A 15,607-nucleotide genomic window follows, 5' to 3' on the forward strand; every position below is an offset into this window, starting at 1 on the left:
GAAATGCAGAAAGAAATATCTTTCTCTCCAGTTGCTATTTTAGTATTAAAAATCTGGTAGCTGTGGAAATTTAGATGAAGACCAACATGTTTGCAAGATACAGTCTGACAAATAGCTTGCTCAGACGCAGTAAAATACGTCATAACCCACATATTACTTTGTAGCAATTTTTTTATTAAAAAAATCTTTCTTGTGTTCTGTGTTATTCTCACAAGCTTATAAGTTTGCTTTCCACTTTATAAGGTGTGTGTTTGTATATGTGTTTGTATGTTCATGTGTATATATTTGTGCATGTATGTTTGTGTGCGTATGCATGTGTATGAGTTTTTGTGTGTATGTATCTGTATGTGTTTGTGTGTGTATGTTTGTATGTGTGCTTGTGTATGTGTGTGTGCTTGTGTATGTGTGTGTGCTTGTGTATGTATGTGTGCTTGTGTATGTGTGTGGCTGGGAATTAAACCCAGGACCTTGTGCATGCTAGGCAAGCAGTCTATCGCTGAGTTACAGGTCCGGCCATCTAACATAATTTTAATATCTTCTGTTTGCAGGTGAGTGCGAATATTTTGCGGATGTAAAATATTTGCATACTCTTTCTCATATGTGTTTCGTCCCATCAGTTGTACTGTTAGCAAAAGTTGCCATGTACTGTGGATCCACAAGACCTATAAATTTAAATTGGTGTAAGAAAAATCTCTTAAGGTCAGACTATTCATGATGTAGCTTAAGACAGTAGCACATAAGCAAGTGAAATGGACAATAAGATGCAGCGTGTGGTGTTGAGAGGAAAGAGAGATCGTTTTCTCTGGATGAGGGGACTTGAAGTGCAAGTCTGTTATAAGTCAGAACACATACATGCAGGCACAACACCCATGTACAGAAAAAAATGCAACAGAACATTAAACCAAGTACACACACAGACACAAAAGAAAGGAGAAATATGTACGAATGATGTACACATTCACAGATTTAAAAAAGTCACCGACAGTAAGTGTGCAATACAGCAGCAGTGACTGCATGTACAAGAACCATTCAAGAGTCAGCTAAAGTCTCCTATGGTGCACGCGCGCATGCGTGTGTGTTGGGGGGATGTGCGCGCGCCTGCGCCTGTGATGAAGTCCCACCCTTAGCTGAGGAGCTATTGGGCAGTTGGTGGGCTCTGGAGAATAAAGGATTGGTTTTCTTCAGGGATTTGTAATTTTGGTATTGTGAACTTCACTTTGAAATGCTTTGACCACTGTTTGGGTCACTTTGGGTAAACAAAACTCCAAACATCAGATTGCCTGTTAAGAAAGAATTAAGCGTGGTATATTATCTGTGCCAGAAGTCCTATCTTTGAACTTTTGAGTAATCCAAGTTTTGTCACACCTGCAGTTTTAGCGAGGGTATTTGATGGAACTCAGAGCACCCTCAACTCCAGGATGTGCAAGGTCCCTGGTCTGAGGCTGGGGAGGGGAAGGCAATAGTTACAGAAATGGGGACACTGCAGTGGGAGGGAGAAGGAGCCATAGTGAGACTTTCATAAACTCTTTAAATGCCAGGAAACAGAGGCAGATAGGAGGGCGGAGGACCAAGGCCGTCCTCCAGGAGGCGCATCCAACCTCTGCAGCCTCCACAGCGAGTGGAGCAAACTCCGCAGGAGGTTCGAGACCCCTGCCCAAGTCCAGCCTTGCTCCTTCGGCCCGCAGCGCCGAAACCTCAGAGCCCCGCCCACCAGTTGCTCCGCCCCCCAAGCGCGCTCCCATCTTGAGTCCCAGGAGCACGCGCGCGCGCGCGTTACGCTCGCGCGGCCCCGCAAGAGCGTTCCGAGGTGGACAGGGGGCGTGGCCGGGCGGCGGGCACGTGCGCGCTCGCTCGCTCCCGCGGCTCCGCCTCTCTCCCCTGAATTTCTGAGCTCCGTCACTCCGGCGGTCTCCGCAGGGACGAGCTCGGCGTGGGCCTGACGGCGCTGCGGCTGCTACGCCGGGGTGAGGGGACGCCGAGGGCCCCCAGCGCTCGAGGCCTGCGGCCCGGCCAGTCGCGTCTACGGAGAGAGAGGTGACGGGGGACTGCGGGGACGGCCGAGCAGCGGGGGGCCGAGGGGAGGGTGTGGCGGGTCGCCGGGGGCCGGAGGATGCTGGCCCGCTTGGGATGTTGGCGGGTGGCGGGCGCTGAGCCTCCGGCCATCGGGTCGACGATATGGAGCGCTTCCACCCTCAGAGACAGAAGGAAAACAAGCAGGCAGGCAGGCAGACAGACCAGAAATCCCAAAACCAAACCGGAGTTGTTTTCCCTTCTGAGGGCTAAGAAGTATCGTTCCGCTTGGGGTGCAGATTGGCTGGCGGGTCTCGTGTGACCAGAGAGGACTTTGGGGTGAGAGGAAAATCCGCAGAGCTCGTGACATGGTTCTGGGGGCTGTACATATCGGATTTCCCCAAACATACTGAAGATTACCGGGCGCGGGTCTGGTTCAGGGAGGAAGAAAAAGCGAGGCCGATGGATGCAGTTGCTCGGAGGTGATCAGAGTGGAGGGGTTCGCCCCAGCTCCCCTAGGCTTGGCTTTACGTTGTAAAAGAATCGAGTCTGAGGGTAGAAATGCAAGGCAGGCGCGTCTAGTTTCTGCCGAGGACAGTCTAGGGCCCCCGAGACGAGGTTGCATCCTGGCTCTGGGCCAGGGTCGGCATTACTTCATCTGACACCGCTCTGAGGTTGGAGATGGTCCTCTAGTTGAGTAGCTGTGGGAAATGGGTCTTAAAAGAGGTTAAATAACTTCATTAAGGTCCCAGCTGGGGAGAAAAAAAATGAAGCCCTGAGATTGTACCGCAGGCATGCCGGACTCCCTAGTTCTGGCGCTCTACCCAATATATTTTATTTGTGTGTGTGTGTGTGTGTATACACACACAAATAAATGTTTGTCCAGAGAGCATTGTTATGTATCTTCAGAGAAGACTCAATAGATGGGAACATTATGAGAACACTTTGTGGGTATTTACCCTGAAATCATACTTAAGAGACATTGGTCTTTGAATGTAGGTCGTTTAATTGGATGTGTTCTTGAAAATGCAAAACTTCAAATGACATTAAACATAGGGAAATCTTAAATTTGGTATAAATTTATTAATACTTTACGTTTATTGTCTTTTATGTTCCAGATAATAATTTTGTTTCTAGAGTACAAAGATAAATATAATTTTTAATGCCTGCCATTGAGTTTAATTGAAAAAGTAATTATATAAAAGCATTTAATAATAATAAAAATTGTAGTCTTTATTAGTGTGTGAATCAGATTGGCGATAGTTTAAAGTGCCCACTTTAAACTTTTATACAGAATTAATAGTATATATAAGCCAAGGTATTAGCTAACTTGACATATGGGTTCCATTGCATCGTCTTCTGCAGCAAGACATGCTGTCATCAAATTGATTAAACTTTATTGGCATTAGTCTTTTATTTTGTCACCACTTTCAGTAAATTTTCAAAGATCAATGAAGAAAGCATTTATGATTGATCTCCTATTAAAATTTAAAGGTTTATTTTGTCCACTGAGAAGCCAGTAGTATAGTTGGGCAGGATTTTCTTTCAGTGCATTGTTGAATAGCTTAATAGCTCTTTTCAAAAAAAAAATAAATCTTAACTTTAAAATCTAGCTAAAATCTAGATTGCATTTAAGCTTTCATGGTTTAGAGTGCTGGGGAAAACAGTCTTGTCTAGGCTGTAATGGCTCATTGTCTACAACGTGCAGATGACAGGCACAGATATGGGTAAGTGGAGGGGATACTGGAGAGATTACTTTCGACTGCTTCTGTTTTCTCTCTGGAGCAGGAATCCAGATCCCAGTTGGAAGGTGATGCTGGAGATGGGGTTGTAGGAGGTTTGAGGATTGGGAGGGTGAACGGGCTTGTAAAGTGGGATTGGCAGGCAGTGGAAGCATGCCCCCTTGTAAAGGTCCAGAAGGGGATAGACGTGCTTCTGGGCTGCGCACAAAAGTAGTGTTTTGTTTTGCATAAAAGGTGTTTCACAATCTGTTTTCAGTTTCTGTCTTTATACTGATCACTAGGGCGTACACCCATACTCTGTCCCATTTCAGTTTGCGTTCTGCCTCCACTCTTTACGCAAGTCAAGTCGTTTGGAAATCCAGCTTTCCCATAGTTTTTCTCTGCTTAGAAACTCCATTTAGCCCTTTCCCAAAGTCTTTCCCTCAACTGAGATGAGAACATTACGTGTCATTTTACTTACCTGAAGTCTGTTTGGGCAGGAATTCTTCAGAAAATGTTAGAAAAGTGACCTACTTTTCCCACTTGCTCTTGTCTCCTGTAGCTGATTGAAGGAATTAGTCTTTTTGGATAAAGTGTAAGGGAGTTGACTGAATAGAATCTGGCTCAGCTTAAATCTGCCCTCATTGCACAAAGCAGTCAAAGACAGCGCATATACGAAACAGCGTGGGTGTATTCCAATCAAACTTCATGTATAGGCCCTGAAATTTGAATTTCGTGTTTTGACCCATCACAAGTTATTAATGTTCAGTTTGTCTCCTCAAGCAGTGAAGAAATTTGGATACATACCAGGCAGGTGGATCTCAGGTAGTGAGCATCCAGGGCCACACTTCACCACTCTCCAAACCCTCACACATTGTGAACTCCTAGATTGTGCAGAGCAAGGTGTGGGTGGGCTTAGACACCACTACCTCTTCCGTGTTGGTTTGCAGACCCTTAATTTGTAAGGACTCTCAGGAAAAGGTTTGATGAAGGAATTGGTATTAAGAAAATTTTGGTATTACCATTGGTGTGGTCAGAAAAGCAAATAGAAGACTTTTTTTTTTTTCCTTTTCATTAAGAGTCTCATGGTCAGGCTCAAGGTTAGGACATAAAATGGAAATGCAGTATGCTAGCTAATTGTAGTTATAGGTACTTAGTAAAACGCGAGAATAGAACAGTGGTAATTAGCTTTGCTTGAGTTGGCCACAAATGACCTCAAACAGTTATCTTTTGGAAATACAGAACATATTTTCAGCTGAGAGCTTTCCCAAGTGTCTTTCAAACATGTTAAGAAGGTCACTGACCACATCTTACCAGTAAATAGCTCTGAATATAAAGGTTGCTCAGTTTCTTTATAAGATATAATCTTACTTCATACATCATAGAAATAAACATGAATTAAAATGGGCTCTACATAACACATTTTAATTTCCAGGTGATTTTGCCTCTTACAAAATTAAGTGGTATCGTTTATTTCAAAATATTTCATGCATTACTAGCTAAAATGCTTGATAGAAGTAATGGTAACATTAGGTAAATTAGAGACTTTTTTTTAAATGAAGACTCTCTTAAGAAAAGCACATTTTTTTAAAAGAGGCTATTAGTAAAATAATAGGATTCTCTTACATTAAAAAAATCTGTAACTTTCAAATTTCTCAGTTAATAAACAGTGGAGACTCAGTGAGATGGCACAGTGGGGGAATGCGTTTGCCACCATGCCTGAAAATCTTGAGTTCATTCCTCCAAACCAAAAGTAGCGAGTTTTTCTGTCCCACCCGCCAGCTCCCAAACAATGACATGGACACTGTAATTAATTATGAATGCTTGGCCTATAGCTTAGGCTTATTCCTAACTAGCTCTTATAACTTAAACTAATTCATTATATTAATCTGCATTTTATCACGTGGCATTGCCTCTCTTTCGTCTTGCAATTCCTGTTTCTGTGTTTCCTGGTGTTGCATGTGCACCTAGATTCTTCTCTTCTCTTCCCTCCCTGAAAATCACGCCTATACCTCCTGCCTAGGTATTGGCCGTTCAGCTTTTTATCACAACAGTCATAGCAATACATCTTCACACAGTCTACAAATACGCCACAAGCCCCGCATGGTGGAAGGAGATGACCAACTCCTGAACACCCCCCCCCCCAACAGTAAATAAAGTTTCCTATTTTTTTTAACAGACTTTCTGGTATTTGGCTTGTGTAATACTTTATTTTTAAGTCGGTGACTTACATGTTAGAAAAGAAAGATTACTTTAGTAGACATTCAGATTTTCTTTTACAGTTGTCACTAGTATATCTAGCCAAGTTTTACCACTTGGATGAATAGAAGCTCAAAAATATTGAAATGTAATATTTTCCACACAATTAGACCTGCTTTTCAATAAAAATATCTAACTATGACCAGTCATACTGATTCATCAGTTTTCATATGTAACATTTTATACCTTTTTATTGTTTCCTCCTGTCTGTTCTTTATTGTCATCTGCTCTTGGTAGATTCTCAGGATTCAGCCTGACTTCTAGTGGACCATTTTGTCTTTGGAAGCTAATGACACTATAGAGGTTCTGTTTCTGCTAATTTCTTTAATCACCCTGCTGTTCTTCCATGAATGTGGTGGTATTCTTTATTATTTTTTTGTGACTATTAGTTCTACTACTTTTATATACAGTTGTGTGCCGCTCACCGCGCCCCCGTGTCTGCGTTCAGTGCGCTGGTACCCAGTTCGCGAGATTCGGGCAAGGGGCAGGAGGTTAAAATACACAAACACATACAGACAGAGAGACAGAGACACGGGTCATCCTTGAATTCCCCAAGAATGCCCCCTTTATTGTGTTCAGGGGCAGAATATATAGAGATAGCCATGCCCCAGCCAAACCCACCAAAAACCACTCTCCTGCCATCAGGAACTCCTGAAGGTCTCGTGCTCAGAACAGCTGTAGGCACTCAGATTAGGGGATTACAAGAAATTCAGGATCTGGGATCTCACTGCTCCCAACAGTTGTGACCAACATTTATAATTAATTACTTGCCTTATGCCAGGGTTTCGATTTAACATATTCCATTTCATTTAGTTATTTTAAGAACTCCAGGGGCTGGAGAGATGGCTCAGAGGTTAAGAGCATTGCCTGCTCTTCCAAAGGTCCTGAGTTCAATTCCCAGCAACCACATGGTGGCTCACAACCATCTGTAATGAGGTCTGGAGCCCTCTTCTGGCCTGTAGGCATACACACAGATGGAACTTTGTATACATAATAAATAAATAAATAAATTAAAAAAAGAACTCCAAATAGGTATTGTAATTGTTTTACAAAAGGCAAATAGAGACAAAAAGTTAAATAACTTGCCTGAGATCTCATTGCTATGAAATGGCAGAGGCAGGATTTATGCTAATTGACTTGATTACAGAGGTCACATTCATAACCACCATACCATCTTAGTAACTTATATTTGTTGATTTGGGTGCCTCTGTTGTGTTGGTTAAGATGCTTTTGGTTTTAAGAAATAATTATAGGAAGATAATAGAGCATGTGCCACAAGGAAGAAAAAACAAGTTTGAGCATAATAAGAATTTCCCATTAGGTGGAAACTTAATAGCAGAAAGTTTTATTTTCATAGATGTTGTATTTAAGGTAAATTCATTTCCCATGACTTGGGAGGCAGAGGCAGGTGGATCTCTTGAGTTTGAGGCCAGCCTGGTACTTAAAGTGAGTTTCAGGATAGCTAAGGCTACACAGAGAAACCTTGTTTTAAAAAAAAATGAGAACAACAAACACACAAACAAAAATTCTATGCTGCTGGAGGAAAATGTAGTAAGTGCAGCTCAAGGGTAGTTACAGTGGAGGAAATGGAAATGGTGTTGTAGTTGTTGGGGTCACAGTCAGGAGGTAGGATTTAGGGTTTTTATTTTGTTTATTTGTTATTATTTTTAAAAGACATATATGGTCTCCTTATGTAGCCCTGACTGAACTTGGACTCACTGTGTATTTGAGACTGACTTCCAAATCACAGAGACTCACCTGCCTCTGCTGGGGTTAAATACACGATCCGTCATACCCAGCCTGGATTTAGTATTGTTTTACGAAGTTCTCACCAGATGTGAAGTGGATAATTAGGTTTGTGAACTTCAATAAGGGACTCAAATTTGAATTAAGGCAACAGTTCAAAGTAAAAGTATGAATCCAGCTATTCTGTGGAGAATTTGGTATCTAAAAAATAGAATGTTAAACATTCAATTTGATAATTAATAATTTAGTGATATTTACTAAGTTGTGTTTAGGCAGACAACTTGGGAATATTCATGTTGAGTTGGTTGATGTTTCTGTTTGTTTTATAGCAAATTACCTTTGAACGACTGTGTTTTTTCTTTTTCTGTCTCTTTTCTTTGTCTTAGATACGATTATCAATGTACTCTTGATTACTTTATTGTGCTGTTTCTAATTCCTTCTAATGGTTCTACAGTATGTAATTTTTTCATGTGTAGGTAATTACAGATCAGGGACAAAGTGGAAAACAAAGTAAAAGCTGTAATTTCATTGTTAATTAAAAAGTTCTAGTCTAATCCTTTTTCTCTGCACATAAAAAGGACGCTCATTTATGTTAACTCTTAATAATAAACATCCATTCAGGAGAAGGCAACCTGCTTCTAAAAGGTTGCTTGCCTTTTTATCTGAAGTGGAGGCGGTCAGAACTTGGAACAGATTGTCCTTGCTTTGGAGAGGACACACATCAGTGGTCTCCAGATAGGCAGGTTTATATAAAACAAGGCAGCACCAATTGCTTTGGAAGGTTTAGCAAGACCTTTTTTTTTTTTTTTATCTTTCATAGTTGCAAAACTAGATATGATCTACTTTAATCACATTCTGCCCATCATCTTCTCTTAGTTCCTTGTTCCTTGTGTCCATCAGACAACTTCCGAACAAGGCCCCCTCTTAGTTTTTTTTTTTTTTTTTTTTTTTAACGGAAACAAAAAAACTTTTATTTTTGTGGCCCAGTGCAATTAATTAGAGTTGCTTGCATGCACATGGGTGGGTGGATGGAGGCTTAATGGCCACACCACTGAAGAATATGTAAGCCTCAATTAGCTGTTTACGGTTCCTCAGGGAGGCGTGCCATCTTCCCCCACCCAAGCTGATAGCTGCACTGGTTTAATGGGCATAAACATAGTGATTTAGAAGGCAGTTTAAGATGCACGTCATGTCCTTTTAGCAAAACAACAATACTGGTTTGCCCACTGGGGCTGGTGATTTCCCTAGGCAAGGATTTTTGACGGGTTTATAGTATCAGGTGTAAACTGTCTCCCTTTGCTTGGATTTCAGTTCCATTAGAAACGGATAGGTTGCTTCTGGAACAGGCTTGCTTGCCACTCTGTGCCAGTTACACTGTAGAACCCCTTGTTTGGCTAGTTGTTAGTGCTGCATGCAGGATCTGTAGATGAGTGATTTTATTTCAGTTACCCCACTGGAGAGCCAGCCGTCGGGGAAGCACTCCACCCTAGTTTCACATGTGTCTCTCTGTGTCTCCCAGATCGCTCGCTACTTGGAAGTTTTTGTCAAATATTTCCAAAATTCATGTGTAGGAACTTTAGTCCTCAAATCTTTGCCAGACTAACTTCTATTTTTCAACAAACACTGTTTGCTGTTCTTTGTGTCAGACTGACACTAGATAGAACATTCCTTCCTATGGTCTAAGGGTTTTCTGAGACCAGCAAACTCTACAGTAAGAGCAGGGCTAGAGAACATGCAAACATGTAACTTTCTCCGAGTCTGGTTTTTTCTTTGTCTTCTGTTACCTAGGCTTTAATTCCTGCTTCGATTTTGCCACTTTAGCATTGATTCTTAGTCCAGTTGTTATTTGAAATTAGTTCTATTGGTGAGGGGCCACTTATAGGAGGTCCTTCTGCATTTGTGTTGATTTCATTGGTTGAATAAAGAAGCTGCCTTGACCTTTTGATAGGGCAGCCCTTAGGTGGGTGGAGTAGACAGAATTCTGGGAGGAAGAAGGCAGGCAGAGAGCTGCCCACCATGAAGCTGCCAGGTCAGACATGCTGAATCTTTCCCAGTAAACCACGGCCTCGTGGTGACATACAGATTATTAGAAATGGGTTGAATCAAGATGTAAGAGTTAGCCAATAAGAGGCTAGAGCTAATGGCCCAGGCAGCAATTTAATTAATACAGATCTTCATGTGATTATTTCGGGCATAAGCTAGCCAGTAGCCGGGTGTAAGCCAGTCGTGCTGGCCCGCCGCTTCATCTACAACTGCCACTTGTTCATTCCTGGCTGCCCAGATCACAGAGTAATCACTCAGAAACTATATCATTTGCAATACTGTTTGGCCAATAGCTTAAGCATATTTATGGATTTCTCTTGTATCTTATATTAACCCATTTTTATTAATCTGTGTATCTCTACATGGCTGTGACTTACCGGCAAGATTTTATCACCAGTACATCTGTCTCCCTGACTCTGCCTACTCTCTCTCTATATCTCTTTCAGCCTGGCTTAACTCTGTTAAGCCATTGGCCAAAAGCAGCTTCTTTATTAACCAATGGCAATAAAACATTTACAGCATACATCACTTCCCACATCACCTTCCCTTTTCTGTTTAAATAAAAAGGAAGGTTTTAACTTTAACATAGTAAAATTACATATAAAAAACAGTTATCAAACAAGAATTATAGTTACAATATTTATATCTACTTTATCTCTTTTCATAACTAAGGAAAACTATAACTATCAATTCTTCAACTCTATCAAAGACCCCAGAAGAATATAATATTACCTGAGTAAACAAGAAATGCACTTTAAGTAACTTCTAAAACTCTAGAATTGACAGAGACATCTCGCTGCCTCGAAAGTCACTCAAAGTTCTTCTGTAACATTGCAGGAATCCATCTTTAGCCTACTGGCCCATAGTATTTGGCAGACTTTTCCGTGAAGCAGGAAATTTCAAAGACAGTTCCACCTATGTTGGCAGTTTGTCATTCACTTTCTTCTGTGTCCTGCAGAATGTTTGGTGGACTCTTTCATGAAGCAGGAACTCCATTTAGGCAACTTCAGCAGTCATTTTACTCTGGGTCCTGCAAGTCCAGTCAAGCAGTTCTGGCAAGAACAGTTTCTTGCCCAAATGACTAACAAACTTTATAAGGAGTCTCTACAATGCCCATCATCCTCTTGAAGTAATTGGTGCTGCCAGGAGAAGATGAGTCTCATTGTCATGAAAAGTCCTAAGTTCCTAAAACATTTTAAATTCTATATTCTGTTAGTCTTTGAGAGGTTTTAAAAATAACTACCCATTTGAAATATATTTTTATACATTTAGAAAACCTAACTAACATGATTGCAAGTGTCACTATTATAGATGACTATCTATTAACCTGTATTTCTTAATTATACATTGCATTTTAAATGAGCTGCACAAACACAATGCCCTAATCAAGAGCAGAAATATGTAACTAAATTGACCTTAAATTTGTATTAATAAACAAAGATCCATACCAATGCAAATCTCTATAGCATATCCCCTTTTAAATGTAAACAAACATTTATAAACAATATTTGGGAATTTGGGCATAGTTCTTTCCAAACTGCTTCCTGCTGTTTATTTGGGTGAAGTAATTTTTTGGGTGTTCACAGTTACCTTTTGGGAGGTCTTGGTCAGTCAAAGCACATTAGTCTGGAAGGAATTCATGGGTTCTCATCTTCTATAGAAACAAAAGAACCTCCTTTCCAAAGCAGCATATCCTTAGACTCAAATTCTGAAGTCAAGATACCTTTGTAATATACATTCTGGTTTAGCTTAGCAGTCCGTACAATGAAATGTCTCCCTGTACTTAGCTCTTTCACAGTCAAAAAATTCAAAGAAAATATAATAATATACATAATCCAGACTTTCTCTGTATTTTCCATCTTTACATGGCTTATTTTTCTCTACTCCTTTTAATCTATGCCTGTATTTTGTCTCTTTAACGACTTTGTTTTATTTATTTATTTATTTATTTATTTATTTTTGATTTTTTGAGAAAGGGTTTCTCTGTGTTGCTTTGGAGCCAGTCTTGGAACTAGCTCTTGTAGACCAGGCTGGCCTTGAACTCACAGAGATCCGCCTGCCTCTGCCTCTTGAGTGCTGGGATTAAAGGTGTGGGCCACCACCACCTGCCTTTTTTATTTTTTAAATGATTTACTTCTTGTTCTAACTGTCTATATTCTTTTTCTTCTTCTCCCAACTTACGTACATTTGTCCAACACTGTGACCCATTTAGAGGTCTTTTTTATCTGAATCTGTCTTGGTTGTGTATCTGTAGTTATTTTCTGACCAGAAGTGCACCCCCCTTCTTTTTTAAATGCTAAGCGGGCATGGCTAGGGTCAACATGGCTCTGCCTGCTTGCTCTGCCCAGTCGGACATGGCAGAGTCATGTGCAGTGCCTTATTTTTAAGCACACAGTGGGTCTGTGTTGCCATTAAGGAAGTTGTAGCACTCCGTTCACAAAACCCATTTAAAGGCTCTGTAGCCAGACCTCCCCAAAGAGTCAGAGATCTCGAAAAAAAGAGGGAAAATTGAATGGCATAGTAGGTAGATTAGTGTGAGGTAATAATAATAATATTAATAATTATATAATAATGACTAATAATAATAGTATGTAATAGAATACTTGTGAGCTATTATTTATGGAAAATTTACATTGATATACATTCTTGTATATTGATACAAGTTCAAATTATATTTGTTATATTGAATATGTTCCTATTTATGTTTACAATATTTGTACATCTATGCAAAGTTGTTTTGTCAGATGGTATGCATGCATGTTTTTACCTCTGCTTAAGGCATTTTGTATATTGATACAGTTTTAGGATATATTTATCATATTGCATTATACATATATACTTCTGATTGAGATACTTGTACATTGTTTACATTTTGAGGTCACTGTCCTCATTTACTGCACAGTTGTTTAAAGATTAATATTCTGATAAGAAGTCTTAGTCTTTAAGTTATATAGGTATTAAGTATTATAGGTCAGTAGTCATTCATGTTTGTTATAGTCAGACTAACTAGATTCTTTAGATACATAGAGATTATATTCTACATATATAAGTAATCTTCAGCCACTTCAAAGATCTCTAGAACATGGCATTTAAATAACTTAGGGTTCTGTTAGCATGAGATATGATTGTTCCTGGCAGCACCAATCTATTCCCGAGAGAATGTTGAGCACTGAAGACACTCCACTTGGAGTTTGTTTTCTTGGCACAACTGGCCTTTGGGCAAGGAACTGCTCATGCCTTGACCACTGACAAAGTACATGATATCTGGGCTGGACAAGCAGGATACAAGACAAAAGACTGTCAAATCTTGTCAAGACAGGGTAAGACGGTTTTGAAAATTTTCCTGCCTCTGAAATGGTCTGTCAGTTACTCTAGGCCTTAGCCAAAGTTGGTTGCTTCAATATTGCAAATGAGACTTTGGGTGATTGCTTGGGTAGCCAGTTGTCTCTGTCATCTACTGTACATTTTGGAAGCTGCTTGATAACACTTTCTTCCTACTCAAGTAATATTATCTCCCTTTTCAGGCCTTCACTGTGGTTGAAGATGAGACAGTTCTAGTTATCATCCTCTTATGATCTATCCAAGCCATTTTCTTTTTTCTTTTTTTGGTTTTTCGAGACAGGGTTTCTCTGCAGCTTTTTTAGAGCCTGTCCTGGAACTAGCTCTTGTAGACCAGGCTGGCCTCGAACTCACAGAGATCCGCCTGCCTCTGCCTCCCGAGTGCTGGGATTAAAGGCGTGCGCCACCACCGCCCGGCTAGCCAAGCCATTTTCAATACAAGATTTAGACTCCTTAGAACAGAATTATTAAAACATTTAGCATATGTTCCTTGCTTAATTTTGTTTATGCTGGTTGTAATTCTAATTTTATACTTGATTATCTATTCCTAGTGTATATAGTTTTGTATTGAGTTTGGAACTCTCTTATTTAAACAAAAGTTCCTTCAGCTTCAAGATACCAGCCCATTTGGGCGTGGTCTCTTATACTATAAATGCCAAGGTAAAGCCTCTCTCTTTGGGCTTCTGGATTTGGTTGCTGTTCCCCGTTCATGCAGAGGACTATGATCTGTAAGTCTACCCCTAAATAAATAACCCTTTGTTGTACACAATTCTGAGCTAGCGTGGGATTTCTTTTTAGTGTCCATCCTCCCAGTTCTGCTGTAGAGAATTATAGCTGTAAAGTAAAAACTGAGGTGGGGATGGTGACTCTGGTGCACTGAGAGTCACCTACCGCTCTACAAATTTTTAATACACCTTTTGTTTCCCTCTTACATTGGGCTTGTTTAGCTCCTTGATCTGTCAATGGCATGACATTTTGAAGGCAGATGCTGCTTTTGTGGTGTCTGGTGAAATTCATACAATCCTGTCATTTTGACAGTGGGATATATTGGCCATTTGCCATGTAATTTGTGGTTGTTTGAGACATTGGATTTTTTTTTAATCTTGTGGAGATGTTGATAGTTTGTTTTACCAGGCTATGAAAGGTTTTAGGTGTTGACTGTAAGTTCTCCCATAGTCTCTGAGCTGTCTGCATCTTCAGTTGAGGTTCACAAGATTTGTCGTCGGATCTGTCATGTGACGAGTCTGGATCTGGGTAGTGGTGTGTGTGTGTGCTAGTTTCATTTCTCTAGTCTTTATCAACACCCATAGGATGAGATCCGAATAATCCTAGTTTGGCAATTAATCTAAGAGTCAATAAAAACTTTATTTTTTTGCATGTGAATTTCAGAACTCCCCCTTTGATTTGATCTCTCTATTTTTTCTTTCTCTCTGGCTGCTCTTTTGTTCCTCTAGTGAGAAAGTTTCACTGTGCCACATCACTTTTGCAGCAATAACTATTACTCAGGACCCAGTGGTAGGAGAGTAATGTACAAAGAACAGTGGGGAAGTAAAGAATAGGGACTGGCCCAGTCTTCTTGGAGAGAAAGTTTCTCTTCCTCAGTTTTCGTTACTATGGTCTGGTAGTGCCACCAAGGGGATTTTTCAGGATAGGGACACAGAAAAGAACACGATGAATAGAAACAAACTTGACATTTCCACATCTCCTTGAGTTTTAAGACTAACTTTCCCTCAAGTCAGAATTGTAAGTTAACTTCTGAAGCCCTTTCTGTCTCGGTGCTCAGCTTGAGTGACACCAGAGGAGAGAACATGGTGAGCTCGCTGCTCAAATTTGATGTTTCCCTGTTTCGCATGTTGTTATGTGCTTTGTAGAGCTGTCAGACTGCTCTTTCGTGCATTCCATACAAGTAGGAGAGATAGCTTGCAGTATGCTTAGCTTTGTTTTACCTGGGAAATGAAAAAGAAATCTATATATTGTTGTCATTAAACATCACATGTGCTTTGCTGTGTAGTTCAATTTTGTTTGTTTTTCCTTTTAATAAGCTGATTCAGAAAACATGGCTACTGCAATTAGGGATGTGGGAGTTTGGAGACAGACTAGAACACTTCTGCTGAAAAATTACTTAATTAAATGCAGGACTAAAAAAAGTAGCGTTCAGGTAAGTTAAAAATACTCATTATTTTGTCTTCTTATGGTTTGTTTTGCTTTGATGTTTTCTATTTTAAGGTAATTTTTCTGAATACATTTTTATAAGTTAATTCTTTCAGTCTGTTTATAAAAGTATATTGTGTTGTTTATAATAGCAAGAAAAAAATGACCTAATGCTCCTAAATGTATCAGTGATGACTCAATCCAGTTGACGTCTTAACGTCAACATATAGTTTTGAAACGGTATTGCACAATTTTATACCCCACATCTTCTCACTGTATGGTTTCTGAATTAAGTTGCCAAAGAATACTAAAATTATGTCACAAGAGTTGTACCCCAG

At 40.1% G+C, this 15,607-nt stretch overlaps 1 protein-coding gene across 1 annotated transcript in view; it reads left to right on the top strand.

The window, feature by feature from the left end:
- Nucleotides 1–1,903: 1,903 nt before the first annotated feature.
- Nucleotides 1,904–15,607, top strand: part of Abca5 (ATP binding cassette subfamily A member 5) — a 73,303-nt gene continuing 59,599 nt past the window's right edge. Inside the window, exons 1-2 of the mRNA XM_038327998.1 lie at nucleotides 1,904–2,034; nucleotides 15,161–15,276. Of these exons, the coding sequence (XP_038183926.1) occupies nucleotides 15,175–15,276 (102 nt within the window). The 5' untranslated portion in view covers nucleotides 1,904–2,034; nucleotides 15,161–15,174. The remainder of the gene's footprint in view (nucleotides 2,035–15,160; nucleotides 15,277–15,607) is intronic.

Source organism: Arvicola amphibius, chromosome 4, assembly GCF_903992535.2.
Source record: "Arvicola amphibius chromosome 4, mArvAmp1.2, whole genome shotgun sequence".
In the NCBI taxonomy this organism is placed as follows: Eukaryota; Metazoa; Chordata; class Mammalia; order Rodentia; family Cricetidae; genus Arvicola; species Arvicola amphibius.